The sequence below is a fragment of the Equus przewalskii genome, chromosome X, assembly GCF_037783145.1.
Source record: "Equus przewalskii isolate Varuska chromosome X, EquPr2, whole genome shotgun sequence".
In the NCBI taxonomy this organism is placed as follows: Eukaryota; Metazoa; Chordata; class Mammalia; order Perissodactyla; family Equidae; genus Equus; species Equus przewalskii.
Window position 1 is genome coordinate 48,563,837 of NC_091863.1, and position 18,352 is coordinate 48,582,188.

The following is an 18,352-nucleotide window of genomic DNA, read 5'->3' on the forward strand; positions in this document are numbered from 1 at the left end:
CCAACTTTTATGAGCTATAAAATAGCTCAGAAACCCATTTTAAAATTGCTTCCATTCCACATGCTGGAAGCTCCAATACTTGGAATATGTCTAAGAAAAGGAAAGCTTAGAAGAAATAAATGGTCCTGGAGGCTTAACAAGATCCAAAGGAACTAAGAAAGAGGTCTTACCTTATTAACTTGCTTGTTTCCTGGTTCCTGGTGCTTCCAGTATCCACCAGCATTCTTACAGGTTTCCAGTGTCTTGGAGCCCTGGTCCAAGTTACCTGCGGCAAGAGAATAGCCTTTAGGCTGAGTTCATATCTCAGCTCCTTTTAGAGAGGCCTGGCTGCTAGTCACCCTGATCTACCTTTCAGAACCACCAGGATTGAGGTGGATAGGGATGGAATGGAAGGTTATGCTCACATGAGGCCAGTAAAGGGGAGAAGGGGAGCTGAAATTAGTCAAGAAGAAATCCAAAGCCAGTATCTGAAATACCCTGGACCTTCTTGTATCGCTCAAGGGATATCTTGGGAAAGGAGGAACCTCAGGCTCTTGTCTAGAATTACATAAGAATTCCAGGTCTGGACAATTCTCTAGTACTTGAAGTCTTAAGTGGTATGGAAAGCTGCGTTAAAATAAACAAATATTGTCAAAACCTTGTTTCCACCATTAGGCCTAATTTGTTGCCCCTCTCAACACACTTCCCCAAAGCAATATAATTTCTGAATTATATCCTGAATTATATTTCTGAATTATATTCAGTTCTGAATAGAACTGAAAATTCAGTTCTAAATTTTCATCTCTTTCTGTAACCCACATGTTCAAAGGAAATGTGAGTAGTGGTTGTATCCTAAAACCAGCGAGTAGGAGGAGAAACCAAGGACATATCTAATCAGACCCAATTAATAAGTGAAATCTGTGTTCTCAGAACAGCTAAACAGCACTGTCTCCATTTCCAAGATGACGATACTGAAGCTCACAAAAAAGGAATGATTGGAACTGACCACACACAAACACACACAGAAACCCAGCAACAAAACTCAGGTCTTCTGACACCTGGCTCAGTTATCAAATGCAGCTAAATGATACTATAACCAAAGAAATACACAAATAACAAGTAAAGATACATCAGTTTCTTCTTACCTGCTCAGAAGCCAGTGTCTTCCTTAAGATTGCTTCCAACTGCCCCATGGCCTTTTAGTTAAGTGGTGTTAGGTTCTTCTAGCTGTTCCCTACAGCCCTCTAGATCAACACCAACCCAGAGCCACCCCTACTAGGAGGGACAGGGCCTCAGTGGGAAATTATTTGAATGTTATTGTCAAAACAAGCCTCTGAGTCAGCCAAGCTTCAAGTGGTTTGAGCAGAGCTCAGCCAATATGTGGGGTGAAATGTGTGTGGATACACCTACAGTGGAGTTGTTTCTGGGATTCTGATCCTTTCAAGTAGAAGAACACCCATACTTCATTTGGAAAGTAAGTCTTGAATTCTAATATTGGCGTCAACAGATATTTATGGACTATCAAATATGTAAGGGGCCTGGATAGGTATAGACACAACTCCTATCTCTAACTAGTTTATTGTTATTGTCATTATTATCATTTCTATCTAGTTGCATAGCACTTCAGAGTTTATAAAATATTTTTATGTTTCTTAGCCTTACAGCATTGCCTATGAGGTTCAAATTATTACCTTAATATTACAGATAACAGAACTGAGTCTCAAAGTGGTAAAGTGATTTATTCCAGGTCACGCAGCTAGTAAGTGATAGAGCCAAAATTCAAATCCAGGTATACCTGAATTCAAAACTTTTGCCCTTCCAGCACATCAGGCTATCAGAAAGCAAACTCCACTGACCTTCTAACTTTGCTCAATAAATGTTTGTTGAGTCAGTGAGTGAGTGAATAAATGAATAATGAGAGGAAGTAGCTCAATTACTAGGGTAGATTCAGGTTGAGTCCCACAGTAGAGTATGTGTGTGTGCATGTGGGGAAACTCCTTGGCCATATGGAGTTGGTGGAAGGCAGTGGAAAGAAGGAACCTACCATCAGTTATCACTATGCCAGGAACTGTGGCAGGAACATTCCTAGATTTTACTTCACTCAGTCCTCACAATGATCCTGTGCGTCAGATGTTATCCAGCATCTCATTCCTTAGATGGGGAAACTGAGGTTCAGAGATATAACGCAACTTTTCCAGGTGGCAGAACAGAAATTTGAACCTGGGTCTATCCAAATCCAAAGTTGATCTTCTTTCCACTATACTGGTCTGACCTGGGAATCTCCAAATTAGAAGCTGAGAGGGAGTGGCTTGTAGGAATGTATGTGGAGGAAGATGGAAGGGCAGAGATTGAGCACTAGAAAACAAACTGAAATCCTTCAGGCCCTGAACAAGATGAGGTAAATCAGGTACTAAATATAATGGGACTGGAATCCTTGGATCCTATTTCCAGCAGGGTCAGGGATATAAGAGGAGCTGAATGACAACTAGCTTCCCAAATGGGATCCTGACATCATCCTCCTTCCTAAGGATATTTTTAGTCCAAGCATCTGTTTGTGACCTTGAGAAGCAGAGCTACAACGTGGGAGCCACTTATATCCCAGAGGTGAGAGTAGCTGCTGAGGTGATAGCAGGACCTGTGCCAGTCTCAGGAGTACATTTTCCCACCCATGGCCTATAAATAAGCCCAGAGCAGTCCCTAAGGTAGGTATTAACCCTGGTTTTGTTAGGCTTCTCCCAAAGAGGCTGTTATCTGCTCCTGACAACCAGGAGGCTGGTGTGGGGCACTCTGATGCACTTGGTAGTGGAGTGGTGGCAGCAGCCAAAAAGTCTCTGAACTGCTGGGGTTTGGGCTCACTCCCTAAGAGAGAGGAAGGAGGGGAACAGCTGTGACCAGATCCCCTGCATTAGACCCCCTGGCGTGACCTCCCAGGGGATTGTGAGAGAATGTCTTCTTCCCAGGCAGCGGACTTAGAAAATACGGCAGACATCTGCTGCTACCTTGATGACTTGGCTTGCACCTACCACCTGCAGTCTCCGTAGGGGTAAAGGAGACAGTTGGCAATCCCAGTACAGGTGAGCTTGAATGGAAACAGGCTTGGCATTCCAACATTTAGAACGTTGCTCTATAACTGGAGTAAATTTGCACTCAGGCATGGTGGAAAGTCAGAAGGTTGAAGCCCTGAGTCATAACTGTGTTACGAACTGACTTATTACCTTGGACAGGTCCCTTCCCCTGTCTGAGCACATTTCCCCAATCATAAAACAAGAGGACTGAGCAAACTCTATGGACCCTCTTAGTTCTAACAGTGAAGGATTATCTCCCTATCTTCAGAAGTCTTTACTCTTTCCTTTTACCACCTTCCTAGCTTCTGGGGATTTCTGAGGGAGATGATACTACAAAAGACCCAAACCTGTGATTTCTTTGGCTCCCACCTTCCTGGAATGCTGGCAAAGAATTGCAGGGTTGGAAGTAAGTTTCAAGTCAAAGCATCCCACATGTCTTCCACACATGGAATAAGGAGAATAAAAGAGAAAAGAAGAAGAGAAGTAGCAGGTTCAGAGCCTTTGGGGTTGAGGGAAACTTTGGGTTATGAGGAAGTGGGACCAGGGCTCCCAGAGCTTGTAGAGACTATAGGAAACTTTGGAAAGGAATGCCGTGAGGTCCCGTGTGTCCTCAGCATTTATGCAAATTATGTTGCTGTAAAAAGGTCTAGGGAGAAATATGGCAGAGTGAGCAGTTTTCTTTGTCTCTCCCCCTTCGAACTACAACTAATTGGACATTCATCAGTCAACAAAGGATAGCCACACAGCATCTCAGCATGCCTGAGAGACCCGTGCTGCTATACATTGAGGGTGGATGGATTTCCTCCGGGAGGAGGTGGAGATAGGTGAAAACTCTCCAACCCCCAGACAGCCTCGTACCTGCAAGTGACTTTCTACCAGTGGACATGCTCATAGCATCACCACGGCATCAAGGGCAGACTTGTGCACACATTGGCAGAGTGATGGTGAAAACAGGTGACTACAGCCCTACCTAAGCCCCCTGCGATTGCCCCTTAGCCCAGTGGAAAAATCCATGGTCCCACAGCAGCCACAGGGAAAGCCTCTACTCGGCATTAGTGGAGAGGCCCTTCCCAGCGTTCAGAACACTGGGAGGCTCCAAGAGAGGAGGATCCCGGGCAGTGCAGCAACCCGCCAGCCATCTCTGACTCACAAACTCCTGCTGGGGCCCACAGGGGGCAAGGGAGACCCAGTGAGTCTGTGTGAGTGGGTGGTGGCAAGTTGGAGCCGCAGCGAGCCTGCTCCACGTTCCAGGGGGAAAATCCACAGTCCCATAGCAGCCACAGAGAAAGCCTCTACTTGGCATTAGTGGAGAGGACCCGTCCAGCATTCAGAATGCTGGGAGGCCACGGGGTAGGAGGATCCCAGGTGGCACAGCAACCTGCCAGCCACCTCTGGAACACAAACTACTGCTGTGGCCCTTGGGGGCAAGGGAGACCCAGAGAGACCATGTGACTGGGCGGTGGCAAGTTGGAGCCCCAGCAAGTCTGCTCCATGTTCCAGGGGGAAAATCCACAGTCCCACAGCAGCCACAAGGAAAGCTTCTGCACAGCATTAGTGGAGAGGCGCTGCCCAGAAATCACAAGGCTGGAAGGCCCTGAGGCAGAAGTAGTACAGCTGGGTGAGCTAACCACAGACTGCAGTAGATACCCATAGCGCTGCTGTGGCCCATAGTGGACAAGTGAGATCTTGTGGGTCCTGACGGTGGCAAAGCTGTGAGCCTAGGTGAACCTGCTCCCAGCCTCTGTGAAAGCCCATAACACTGCTGCAGACACTAAGAAGAGAGCACATCTAGGTGGTCTGTGACAGTAGGCACCAGAAACCTGCAGCCCCCTTGTGATTGTCCCCACAGCTGATAAGAGACCCCACAGGGCCACTGTGACCACAAGGAGGGGCCCAGGTCTGGTCAGCAACAGCTGACAGGGATCCTGGTTGGTGCAGATTACATAGCTACTCCCCCCCAACTCCAGTAGAAGCAAGTGGAAGCAGTAACTAAACTCTATCTCTATCCAGAGGCACAAATCCATGCCAACAAGCAGTATGAAAAAATATATTAAAACTCCAGAACAGAAGGAAAATGACAAGTACCCAGGAAACAATCCCAAAGACACTGAAATCTATAACCTAAATGACAATGAATTCAAAATAGCCATCATTAAAAAAACTCATTGAGTTTAAAGAGAATACAGATAGACAACTCAACGAGTTTAGGAGCTATGTCACAAAAAAGCTCAATACTATAAAGAAGAACCAATCAGAAATGTTGGAAATGAAGAACACAATGGAGGAGATTAAGAAAAATCTGGACTCTCTGAACAGTAGGGTCAATAATATGGAAGACAGAATTAGCAATTTGGAGGATAGGAATATAGAAATGCTGCACATAGAGGAGGAAAGAGAACTAAGACTAAAAAGAAATGAAGGAACTCTCCGTGAAATATCTGACCCAATTAAGAAATACAACATAGGTATTATAAGTACCCAGAGGGAGAAGAGAAGGAGAAGGGGGCAGAAAGCCTGTTCAAAGAAATAATGGCTGAGAACTGCCCAAACCTGGGGAGAGAGATGGAACTCCATGTGACAAAAGCTAATAGAGCTCCAAACTTTATCAATGTAAAAAGACCAACCCCAAGGCATATACTAGTGAAGCTTGCAAAAGTCAATGACAAAGAGAAAATACAAAGGGCAGCAAGGCAGAAGAAAATAACCTACAAAGGAACCCCCATCAGGCTGTCATCAGATTTCTCAGCAGATACCTTACAGGCTAGAAGAGAGTGGAATGATATATTCAAAACTCTGAAGGACAAAAACGTGCAGCTAAGAATACTCTATCCAGCAAAAATATTCTTCAAATATGATGGAGAAATAAAAACTTTCCCAGATAAACAAAAGTTAAGGGAGTTCATTGCCACAAGACCTCCCTTAGAAGAAATGCTCAGGAAGACCCTCATACTTGAAAAATCAAAAAAAAAAAAAAGGAGAGGGGTTACAAATCCCAGGGCTAAGGAGATAAGTAGAAAGACAAAATCAGAAAGTTGCAGCTCTCCATCAGGACAGGTTAGCAAAGGCTAAGTATAACATTAAAGATAAAAGGAAGGGAAACACCAAGAATAAATATAATCTTGTCATTTTAACGACAATCTCACAACACAAGAAGGAAGAAAAAAAATCTGACAATAACAACCTAGAAGGGGAAGAGGTAAGGGATGGAATAGCTTAATCTAAGGAAATAAGAGGCTATCAGAAAATGAAATATCTCATCTATGAGATGTTTTATACAAACCACATGGTAACCACTAAACAAATAACAAGAATAAAGACACAAATTACAAATAAGGAGAAAGCCAATATAGAAATCTAGCTACCTGAATTGGTAGTCCAAAAATCATGTGACAAGAAACAAAGGAAATGCAACTGAACCAGAAAACAAAGGATAAAATGGCAGCATTAGGCCCCCACATTTCAATACTCACTCTAAATGTAAATGGATTGAACTCTCCAATCAAAAGACACAGAGTGGCAGGATGGATTAAAAACAAGAGCGAACAATATGCTTCCTCCAGGAAACACACCTCAGCGCCAAAGACAAACACAGACTCAGAGTGAAGGGAGGGAAGATGATACTCCAAGCTAATAATGAACATAGGAAAGCAGGTGTCGCCATACTTATATCAGACAAAGTAGACTTCAAAGCAAAACAGAAAAAGATAGACAAAGGGGGCAGTTTATAATGATAAAAGGAACACTCCACCAAGAAGACACAACACATATAAATATATACAGACCCAAGACAGCAGCACCAAAATATGCAAAGCAACTATTAACAAAATTAAAAGGAGACATCAACAACAGTACAATACTAGCAGGGGACCTCAACACCCCATTAACACCACTGGATAGATCATCCAGACAGAAACTCAACAAGGAAATTATAGAATTAAATGAAAAATTAGACCAGATGAACTTGATAGATGTATACAGAACACTCAATCCAAAAACAGCAGGTTATACATTCCTCTCAGTGTGCATGGAACATTCTCAAGGATAGACCACATCTTGGGAAACAAAGCAAGCCTCAACAAATTCAAGAGGGTTGAAATAATAGCAAGCATCTTTTCCGATCATAATGCTATGAAACTAGAAATCAACTACAAGAATAAAGCTGGGAAAGGGGCAAAAATGTGGAGACTAAACAACATGCTACCGAACAAACAATGGATTATTGAAGAAAGTAAAGAAGAAATCAAATATTATCTGGAGACAAGTGAAAATGAAAACCCGCCATACCAACTCATTTGGGATGCAGCAAAAGCGGTCCTAAGAGGGAAATTCATTGGAAGACAGGCTCACCTCAACAAACAAGAAAAATCTGATAAGCAATCTCAAACGACATCTAACAGAATTAGAAAAAGAAGGACAAACAAAGCCCAAAGTCAGTATAAGGAGGGAAATAATAAAAATGAGAGCATAAATAAATGAAATTGAAACAAAAAAGATGGTAGAAAGGATCAATGAAACAAAGAGTTGGTTCTTTGAAAAAATGAACAAAATTGATGGACCCTTAGCCAGACTCACTAAGAAAAAAAGAGAGAAGGCTCAAATAAATAAAATTAGAAATGAGACAAGAGAAATCACAACAGATACCACAGAAATAAAAAAGGTCATAAGAAAATACTAAGAAAAACTATATGCCAACAAATTGGATAATCTAGAAGAAATGGATAAATTCTCAGACTCTTACAACCTCCAAAAACTTGAAGCAGGAAGAAATAGAGAATCTGAATAGACCAATCACAAGTAAAGAAATTGAAACAGTAATCAAAAACCTTCCCCCCAAAAAAGTCCAGGACCAGACAGCTTCTCTGGAGAATTCTACCAAACATTCAAAAAAGATCTAATACCTATCCTTCTCAAACTATTCCAGAAAGTTGAGAAAGATGGAGCACTCCTTAACACATTCTATGAAGCCAACATCACCCTGATCCCAAAACCTGACAAGGACAACAAAAAGAAGGAAAACTACAGGCCAGTATCACTGATGAACATAGATGCAAAAATCCTCAACAAAATTTTGCCAAACCCAATACAGAAACACATTAAAAAGATTATACACCATGATCAAGTGGGATTTATACCAGGGACACAAGGATGGTTCAACATCTGCAAGTCAATCAATGTGATACACTACATTAACAAAATGAGAAACAAAAACCACATGATCATCTCAATAGATGCAGAGAAAGCATTCGACAAGATCCAACATCCATTTATGATAAAAAACTCTCGATAAAATGGGTATAGAAGGAAAGTACCTCAACATATTAAAGGCCATATATGACAAGCCCACAGCCAACATCATGCTCAATGGGCAAAAACTGAAAGCCATCCCTCTGAGAACAGGAACAAGACAAGGGTGTCCACTCTCACCACTCTTATTCAACATAGTACTGGAGGTTTTGGCCAGAGCAATTCGGCAGGAAAAAGAAATAAAAGGAATCCAAACAGGCAATGAAGAAGTGGAAATCTCACTCTTTGCAGACGACATGATCTTATATATTGAAAACCCCAAAGAATCCATTGGAAAACTATTAGAAATAATCAACAGCTACAGCAAAGTTGCAGGGTATAAAATCAACATACGTAAATCAGTAGCATTTCTATATTCTAACAACGAACTAACAGAAAAAGAACTCAAGAACTCAATCCCATTCACAATTGCAACAAAAAGAATAAAATACCTTGGGGTAAATTTAACCAAGGAAGTGAAACACCTATACAACAAAAACTACAAGACCTTCCTGGAAGAAATTGATGACGACGTAAAGAGATGGAAAGACATCCCATGCACATGGATTGAAAGAATAAACATAGTTAAAATGTCCATACTACCTAAAGCAATCTACAAATTCAACACTATCCCAATCAGAATCCCAGTGACATTCTTTACAGAAATAGAACAAAGAATCTTAAAATTCATATGGGGCAACAAAAGACCCCAAATTGCTAAAGCAATCCTGAGTAAGAAGAACAAAGCCGGAGGCATCACAATCCCTGACTTCAAAACATACTACAAAACTACAGTAATCAAAACAGCATGGTACTGGTACAAAAACAGGTGCACAGACCAATGGAACAGAATTGAAAGCCCAGAAATAAAACCACACATGTATGGATAGCTAATCTTCCACAAAGGAGCTGAGGGCATACAATGGAGAAAAGAAAATCTCTTCAACAAATGGTGTGGGGAAAACTGGACAGCCACATGTAAAAGAATGAAAATTGACTATTCTTTCTCACCATTCATCAAAATAAACTCAAAATGGATCAAAGACATAAAGGTGAGACCTGAAACCATAAGGCTTCTAGAAGAAAATGTAGGCAGAACACTCTTTGACATCAGTGTTAAAAGGATCTTTTCAGACACCATGTCTTCTCAGAGAAGGGAAACAATAGAAAGAGTAAACAAATGGGATTTCATCAGACTAAAGAGCTTTTTCAAGGCAAGGGAAAACAGGATTGAAACAAAAAAACACCCCACTAGTTGGGAAAAAATATTTACAAGTTATATATCTGACAAATGGTTAATCTCCATAATATATAAAGAACTCACACAGCTCAACAACAAAAAAATCAAACAACCCGATCAAAAGATGGGCAGGGGACATGAACACACATTTCTCCAAAGAAGATATATGGATGGCCAATAGACACATTAGAAGATGCTCATCATCACTAATCATCAGGGAAATGCAAATCAAATCTACACTAAGATATCACCTTACACCTGTCAGAATGGCAAAAATAACCAAAACAAAAAGTGGCAAATGTTGGAGAGGTTGTGGAGAAAAAGAAACCCTCATACACCGTTGGCAGGAATGCAAACTTGTGCAGCCACTATGGAAAACAGTATGGAGATTCCTCAAAAAATTAAAAATAGAAATACCAAATGACCCAGTCATCCCACTACTGGGTATCTATCCAAAGAACTTGAAAACAGTAATTCCAAAAGTCCCATGCACCCCTATGTTCATCGCAGCATTATTTACAATAGCTGAGACATGGAAGCAACCTAAGTGCCCATCAACTGATGATTGGATAAAGAAGATATGGTGCGCATATATATATATATACAATGGAATACTACTCAGCCATAAAAAAGGATAAAATCGTCTCATTCACAACAACATGGATGGACCTTGAGGGTATTATGTGAAATAAGCCAGATAGAGAAAGACGTACTCTGTATGACTCCACTCATAGGTGGAAGTTAAACATATAGACAAAGAGAACTGATTGGTGGTTACCGGGGTGGGGGGGGTGGTGGGAGGAGGGCACAAAGGGTGAAGGGGTGCACTTACAACATGACTAACAATAATGAACAACTGAAATTTCACAATGTTGTAAACTATCATAATCTTAATAAAAAGTTAAAAAAATAAAAGGACTAGGGGGTTGGGACTGGGGTCTGTTAGGGTGTGGTATAAAGCCCACAGGTAAGAGAGCATGGACTCTCCCAATTGTGGCAGAAGATGGAGCTTTGTTTGTGAGTGACAAGAGTCTGGCAGGCAGGGCCAGTGGACTGAGTCTGAAAGGGTGTACTCTAAAGCTCTGGGAGGTAACTGAGGTGTTGGTGGAGGGAAGCCTCTGGGTTTTGAGTGGGTTAAATGAAGCTGCCTTGAGCCTTGAGGGGCTTTCTATGGTCAGTGGTCAATGAAGGAGAGGAAGGACCTGGGACCCACAGAGAGTAAGTCTAGGCAAGATGCAAGAAAGGCAGGGCTAGGATGACCCCATTGGGGGTGGGGACTATGGGACTGGTCCCTTTGAGGCCAGCAGGGTGTATATAAGAGCATTATGAAGAGCATGGACACAAAGAACTGGGGCTTATAAGACCTTGAAAGTATTACGTACAGAGGGCCTTGGAAAAAAATGAGGTTTGGGAAGATGGGTTATTTGAGTGCTTTGAGTTAAAGGGCCTCAAAAATGAGGATATTTGCATTTTAAAAGAAGAGCATGGAGAGGGAAAAATCTCTATCAAGGCATTGCTAACAGTGGATTTTCAGGTACCAATGAGAAAGAGTACTGGGGAACTAGGGGGGAGTAAGAGGAAAGGAGAGGAAATGTCAACAAAGTCTGTCTATGCATGAGGCCTGCCTGGCATGTGCTGCTGCAAAAACCAGGGCATAAAAGGAATACCTGTGCAAAGCTTCCTGGGCCTCCTCCAGCCTACTTGATCCAGCTCCATGGGGATGTTCTGTGAGATGGGCAGAGAATGGCATTTTTCCAGGAGAATTTTGAGGGGTGGAATCCTTGGCGATGGTTCAGCTGAGGGAAAGAAAAACTGCAAAGAAACCTAATCAGCATTAGTTACTCAATGGAGGTGGGGAGTGGGCCAACACTTGGCTTAAACAACAGATCTTCCAGGTTGAAATATTATCTGGTCCAGCCCCCAAATCTAGGCAGGGTTACCATGTGTCATCAATAAATACAAAGATCTGACTACTAAGAGCCTAAAAGATATGAGGCAGCGGAGAAAATGAAAATCAGGCAACTGATTTAAAGAAAATAGTACCTAACTGTTTCTCCTTTCTTGGGCATTTTTTGTGTTTGGTTTGTATTGGGATGGGGAGAGTGAGGATTCTGCATTTGCTATAGACTTTAACCTTTACTTAATGTGAGACCTAGAGCAAATGGATTAATCTCTCTGAGTCTCAGTTTCCTCATCTGCACAAAAAGGATAGTGATAATCCCTACCTTGCAGAGTTTCTAGCATGAGGAAATGAGACAATGCATACAAAGCACATAATAAAGTATTAAAAAAGTGTGTATGTATGTGTGAAAGAGACACAGAGAGAGAGAGATTGAAAGAGAGAGAGATTGGGGCCGGCCCCGTGGCCGAATCGTTGGGTTTGCGTGCTACACTTCGGCGGCCCAGGGTTCCGCTGGTTGGGATCCTGGGTGCAGACACGGCACCACTCATCACGCCACGCTGAGGCAGCATCCCACATGCCACAACTAGAAGGACCCACAACTAAAATGTGCAACTATGTAATGGGGGGCTTTGGGGAGAAGAAAAAACAGATTGGCAACAGTTGTTAGCTCAGGTGCCAATCTTTAAAAAAAAAAAAAAGAAAAGCAAAGAAAGAGAGCGATTGAGAAAGAGAAACCCTCTCTTGCCAGAAGCGCCTCTTAAGCTAAGACCAAGTCCAAGTCTTCTCCTTTGACATCAACATAGCCAGGTGTCTTTATCCCAAATCCTTCTTTCCTTCCTGACCTCCAAGTGGAAAAGGGGGAAAGGAATTAACATCTCTGAAAATCTGTAGAGCACCTGGTATGTGTCAGATATCCTGCTGGGTATATTTATACATGCTATTTCATTCAGTCTTCACAACTACTACATATGCTAGGTAGTAGCCCATTTTACAGTAAGGCAACCAAGGCTCAGAAAGGATAAATGAGTTGCCTAAGATCACTCAACCAGTAAATGGTAGGTCTATCTGACTACAGACCTGCCATGCTGCCTTTCTAGAAAAGATAAAAATAGTTCCTAAGCCCCTACATCCTTCAAGTTCCTCCTCAACACCCCTAAGTCACTACGAACACAGTACAGGTATCTACCTGTATCATCTATCCCTAAGGGGATTGAATGTGGGGAGCAGCTAACAGTTTGGATGACCCAGGGAACGGTCTCTACCCAATTGCTAACCTGATTTCCAAGGGCAGAGACCAGCTGCCAAAGTCGGCTCATCCTCAGGCACAGCAAAAATCACTGAGTAGTACTGAAAATAGAGCTGCAGACGTACAAGAGACCATACTGAATCTGTTCAAATACTAAGACATGGTCTCAAGATTGTTTTTTAGGGGCTGGCTCTGTGGCCGAGTGGGTAAGTTCGCGCGCTCCGCTGTGGCGGCCCAGGGTTCGGATCCTGGGCGCGGACATGGCACTGCTCGTCAGGCCACGTTGAGGCAGCGTCCCACATCCCACAACTAGAAGGACGTGCAACTAAGATATACAACTGTGTACGGGGACGGGGGCGGGGGCGGGGGCGGGGGGGGGGTGGCGGCGAGATAAAGCAGAAAAAAAAAAAAAGATTGGCAACAGTTGTTAGCCCAGGTGCCAATCTTTAAAAAAAAATTTTTAAAAAGATTGTTTTTTAATCACTCCCCTTAGTCCTAACTTATTTACTTTGTCTCATAGCCCCATAAACTGTTAGAGCTGAAAGCCTTCTTATAGGTCATACAATCTAACCACCTCATTGAACAGATGGAAAAAAAAACTGAGGCCCAGCAATGGAAGAGCCTGGAGTATTGAATTATTTTGATTCTGGATAGGAGGGGGAGCTTCCTACAGAGAATGCAGTCAAGCTCCATAGTAAGATTTTTGGGATACCTTCCCCCAAATCCTCTTTCCTCTATATGACCTGAACATCTCAATGGTCAAAATGGTTGACATTCCACCAATTTCAGCAACATTGTGGAGGTAGGGGTTCACCCTTCTTTATGAGGATAAATACCTCCATATGAATTAGCCTAATCAAATTGCTTTTCAGACTGTACTTGGGGACAGAACTCTGATTTGAGAGACAGAAGGTGTATTAGTTTCCTAGGACTGCTGTAACAAGTTAACACAAACTGAGTGGCTTAAAACAACCAGAATTTATTCTCTCACAGTTCTAGAGCCAAGAAGTCTGAAATCAAGGTGTCAGCAGGGCCATGTTATCTCTGAAATCCCCAGAGAAGGATATTTCCTTGCCTCCTACCTCCTAGTGGCTCCCAGCAATCCTCAGCATTCCTTGACTTGCAGCTGCATCACTCCTCTGTCTCCACCATCACATGGCCTTCTTCCCTGTGTCTTTGTCTGCATCTATGTCCAAATTTCCTTCTTATTATAAAGACATCAGTCACTGGATTAGGGTCTACCCTAATGAGGTATGACCTCATCATAATTAGATTACATCTGCAAAGATCCTATTTCCAAATAAGGTAACATTCACTGGTACTGAGGGTTAGGACTTGGAGATATATTTTGGGGGGCACAATTCTACCCAATACAGAAGGACACAGCTTTTTGGAAACAGCAGCTTCGGGAAGGACCAGAACTAAGCAGTTTGAAGCTTAGAGGACAGAGGCCCCTAGAGCTGGAAGAGGTAAGAAAACAAAGGTGGAATACAGCCATTTGTACTTTTGCTAAGGCCTATCCTGAATTAAGGTTAAAACCTCTGTAGCTGCTAATGTCTTTAAAGAAAATCTACTATCTGGCTGCCCAAATTGGGGCTCCTGTAGCAATGACTTCACAATTTGGTGTGTCCATAAACACCTTGATGTGGTACCCATTCTGGACTTTCCTCTTCTTTGTTGAGTGTCCTTGATGGTCTGGACAGCAGAACCCACACCAAGGGGGCAGCTTTGTTCACTCAGGGAGTGCCCTGCCCATCCCTCCCTTGCATTCTGCCAAGGGGCCACTAAGAAGGAGGAGCTGAACCCATAGAGTTCCTCCCACAGGGAGAGGAAGGCCAGATGTGACTTGTTGGCAATATTGTTGGCAAAAGCTGACTGTAGTTTCCTTCTCAAGGTGTGCTACCAACTTTGAAATGTCCAGCAGTTAAGAGGCTTGGAAAATTGGACTCAATAATTCTCAAGAGATCCCAGAATGGAGTGAGAGGCAGTGTAGATCCAGCATTGACTTGATCGCTGTGTCCCTGTGTCCTAATCCCACATCTACTGCTGACTCTTCAGGTGTGAAATGGGGACAACAGCCACCGCCCTAGCTGTTTCTGAGTATGGTTATGAATATCATTTGTAGGCAGAAGCATAATAAAATAGGATAGTGGTAATGAGCTCAATAGAGCAGGGACACTGGGGGGATGAGTGTCATAGAAGTAAAAGCACTTAGTATGTTTTCCTGCTTCTTAGGTAGGAAAGAGGGGAGACTTCTTATTTCCAGCTGACAAATGAAGGAAACCAAGAATTAAAGTGGTTAAATGACTTATCAAAAGTCACATATACAATAAAGTACAAGAGCCAGGACTTTGAAACTAGGCATTTTGACTCCAACTTCAATGTTTTGTTCCTTATATACTATACCTCAAGTTCCTCATCCGTCATATGGGAATAATGATAATAATAATGACAATTATAATTAGAATAGTTTTGCAAATCAATTTATATACAGAAAAACACTCTGCAAAGTATAAAGTCCTGTACAAATCTAAAGAATGCTTATCATTCTTCTCCTTATTCCCCTAACTTGTAGTCTAGTAATTCCCACTAAGGTGTTAGCTAATGACAGGCTTGAGGTATGGTCCCTTCCTGTGACATTTGCTTTTAATAACTAATGCATATAGCCAACATTTATTGTACAATGACTCTTGGCCACACACTGTTATAAGGACTTATGTGTGTTTACTCATTTCATCTTTACAACAACCCTATAAGGTAGTTATTATTATCATCCTTATTTTAAAGATTGTCCCAGACTCATAGGGTAGTTGTATGATGAAATGAGTTCATACATGTGAAATGCTGAGAACAGTGCCTGGGAACATAATAAGCACTGTGTAAATGTGAGCTGTAATTATTAGTATTATTCTTTTTGTTTTCTTAGTGCAAGGCGTGAGGCCCAGAGAAGTATCAGTCCCTATTGACCCTTGATAAACTCCCCAAATGAAGGGCTCTGAAGAGATCCCACCCCTGCCTTCAGACATCATCTTCTTGAAGCTGCACCCCCGACCTGGGCTACAAGAGCAGCCCCAGGCTTGGTCACAGTCAAATCTAGGCCAAAGCAGCTACAGTTTCAGGAACCACTTAGCTCTGGAGGGTTGAGTGAATAGACCTCAAAAATAAAACTCCCTGGACAAAGCCCAGTTTCCCTGAGAAACACAAAATAACCTGAGCCATTCTTCTCGCCAAGTTTTTCACTTTTATTTGCCTATAATGATCCATTGTAATCATGTGGCCTTTACTACTTACCAATGTATTGCTTTCACATTGATTATCTCAATTTAGCCTCATAATAGACCTGCAAGGTGCCTGAGAGAAGGAGGAGGATCTCCAGGTAACAAAGAAGGCTGCTAAAATCCAGAGGGAGAAGGGAGTTTGTCAGTAGGATTTGTGGCAGAGCCAAGACTAGAACTTTGGGGTTCTATCTGCCTTTCATTTTCTGTGTGTCAAGGAAATCTTTCCCTTTTCTGGTACTCAGTGTCCCCATCATCTGTAAAATGAAGTGATTGGACCAGATGGTCAACAGGACCCCTGACCTACATCAATGTTCCCTGACATTCATCTTTTCAACTCCACTTTGCTTCTTTCCTGGACCCCAATCCCTGTCTGGGCTGGTGTATAACTCCCCAGGGAAAGACAGCCAGCATCTCCAAGCAACCGGCAGAGGGCACAGGAAGCCTGCCAAGGAGAGCTATTCTGAAACAAGCCACTGAGGGGCAAGGAGTCTCTCACCAGACTCAGAAAAAATTATAGGCATTGCTGGGAGGAAAGAACTAGAGAAGAGCAAGGAGGAAAGATCCTCAGGAATTATCTGGTGCAAGTTCTCTGGTTCAGATGGAGAAACTGAGGCCAAGAGAGGGGAAGGATCTGTTTCAAGGTCACAAAGCAAGTCAGGAGTAGAAATGAGACTAGAAGCCAATTTCCTAACCTCAGACACTGCTCCTTCAAATACATTAACCAGCTGCTGCTATAGTACTGTCTTCAATTGTTTCTCAGACTGTACATTGTTTACGCTTATTAATTTACTAAATTTCAATGACAACAGCTACCACTTTGTGGATGCCCATGACATGTCATGAATGGTACTAGTCTGAGAACCTTACATACTCTGGCTCCTTCGATTCCCCACAACAACCCTCTTAGGTAAGGAGTGTTTTGTCCCACTTCACAGATGAGAGGGCAAGTCACACTCAAGCCTTTGTGACTCCAAAGCCTGTGCTTTTAAAGAACCCACAAAGCAACCCCATGCCCACTCCACACAGCCCCCTCGTAGGGTGATATACTCATCTATGACCCTCTTCCTAGTGACTGGTAACCTTGGACATGCAATAGCCAATGGCAATTATCAGTTAATGGAGTCACTAGATATGTTTATTTGTTGGCTTTTTTGATTGTTGGTTTTAAAACCACTGCAATAAAATTTACTCCCAATAATATTATGCCAATTTTTTGTCCTTAAAGCCTATCAAAAATGACAAATATAGAAAGAGAATGCCTGTAAACATATTAATGCCCTTCCGGGAAAAAGCGAGCTTATTGCTTCTGTCCTGATCAGACCCGAGTTCTCTAAAAGTGGAATGTGAGAGACGACAGGACAGGTCAAGAGCTATCAAGCTAGACCACCCTCCACCACCACCACCAAGGAGAAGAATTTTAATTAACTACCCTTAAAAAATACTTTGCCCTAAAATCATCTGGAGAAACTATAGCATACCCCCTTATGAAGACATTCTTAAGTCTCAAAGCCAGATAGTCCCTTCTAGTGTTTATTCAACATTCTTTCTACTACATTTGTCCATGAATGGCGGCGTGGTGAGCACCTTCTTGTCAGCACTCAAATCAAATCCCCTGAAAACTATAGATAGCTAGACAAAAGCACTAGACTTGGAGTCAAAAGTGAGATTTGAATCCAAATTCTGTCATAATCTCTTAAGACTTTGGATAAGTCACTCAACCTCTCTGAGCTTGTTTGCTCACTGGCAAAATGAGGGTAATCTCTCCCACCTCACGAGGTTACTTTAAGAATTAAATGAAAGTAATGTATGTGACAGCACCCTGCAAGATGCTGGATAAAAAGCTACCACTCAATGAATGCTGAGAGAAGCACATTATTGAGCTGTCCTCTGCCTACATTCTCCAGGTCAAATAACACAGAGTTTTGTCACCAGAAGGTGCCTAGAGATTTCCAAGACAGCCCTCTCCCCTTCATAGGAAAACTGAGATCCAGTGTGATGAAAGGACTTGTCTCAAAGTCATACAGACAACAGGGCACAGAGCTGGGACAAAACTCCAGGTCTCCTGACATTCAGCCCAGAGGCTTTCCTTGACACTAGTCTCTGGATTCAGCTTTTGTTGGTGGAGGAGGGGAAGTTGGCAAAGCCGGTAAAATGTCCCACAGTCTAAGGAAAACAGGACACTATGGCTGTCTTGGGCATCATTAAATGATCCTGGTCACTCTGCTGCCATTCCCAAAGATTCGGTTTTGGTTCAAGGCTGAATTGAGGTGTGACTACAGGAATTCAGCCCAAGGAAGGGGCAAAAATTTCCCAGTTTTAGGATCAGTCTAGTCCCCGGCACCTGACTGTTGGGAGCAT

General features: G+C 42.5%; 1 protein-coding gene across 9 annotated transcripts in view; it reads right to left on the reverse strand.

The window, feature by feature from the left end:
* The window catches only part of ARHGEF9 (Cdc42 guanine nucleotide exchange factor 9), a 570,152-nt gene that overhangs the window by 259,850 nt on the left and 291,950 nt on the right, over positions 1 to 18,352 (reverse strand). For all 9 annotated transcript variants that reach the window (XM_070605606.1, XM_070605602.1, XM_070605604.1 and 6 more), the window contains 2 exons: positions 11,235 to 11,379; positions 171 to 265 (listed from right to left, as the gene is read on the reverse strand). In XM_070605606.1, coding sequence (XP_070461707.1) covers positions 171 to 265; positions 11,235 to 11,379 — 240 coding nt within the window. The remainder of the gene's footprint in view (positions 1 to 170; positions 266 to 11,234; positions 11,380 to 18,352) is intronic.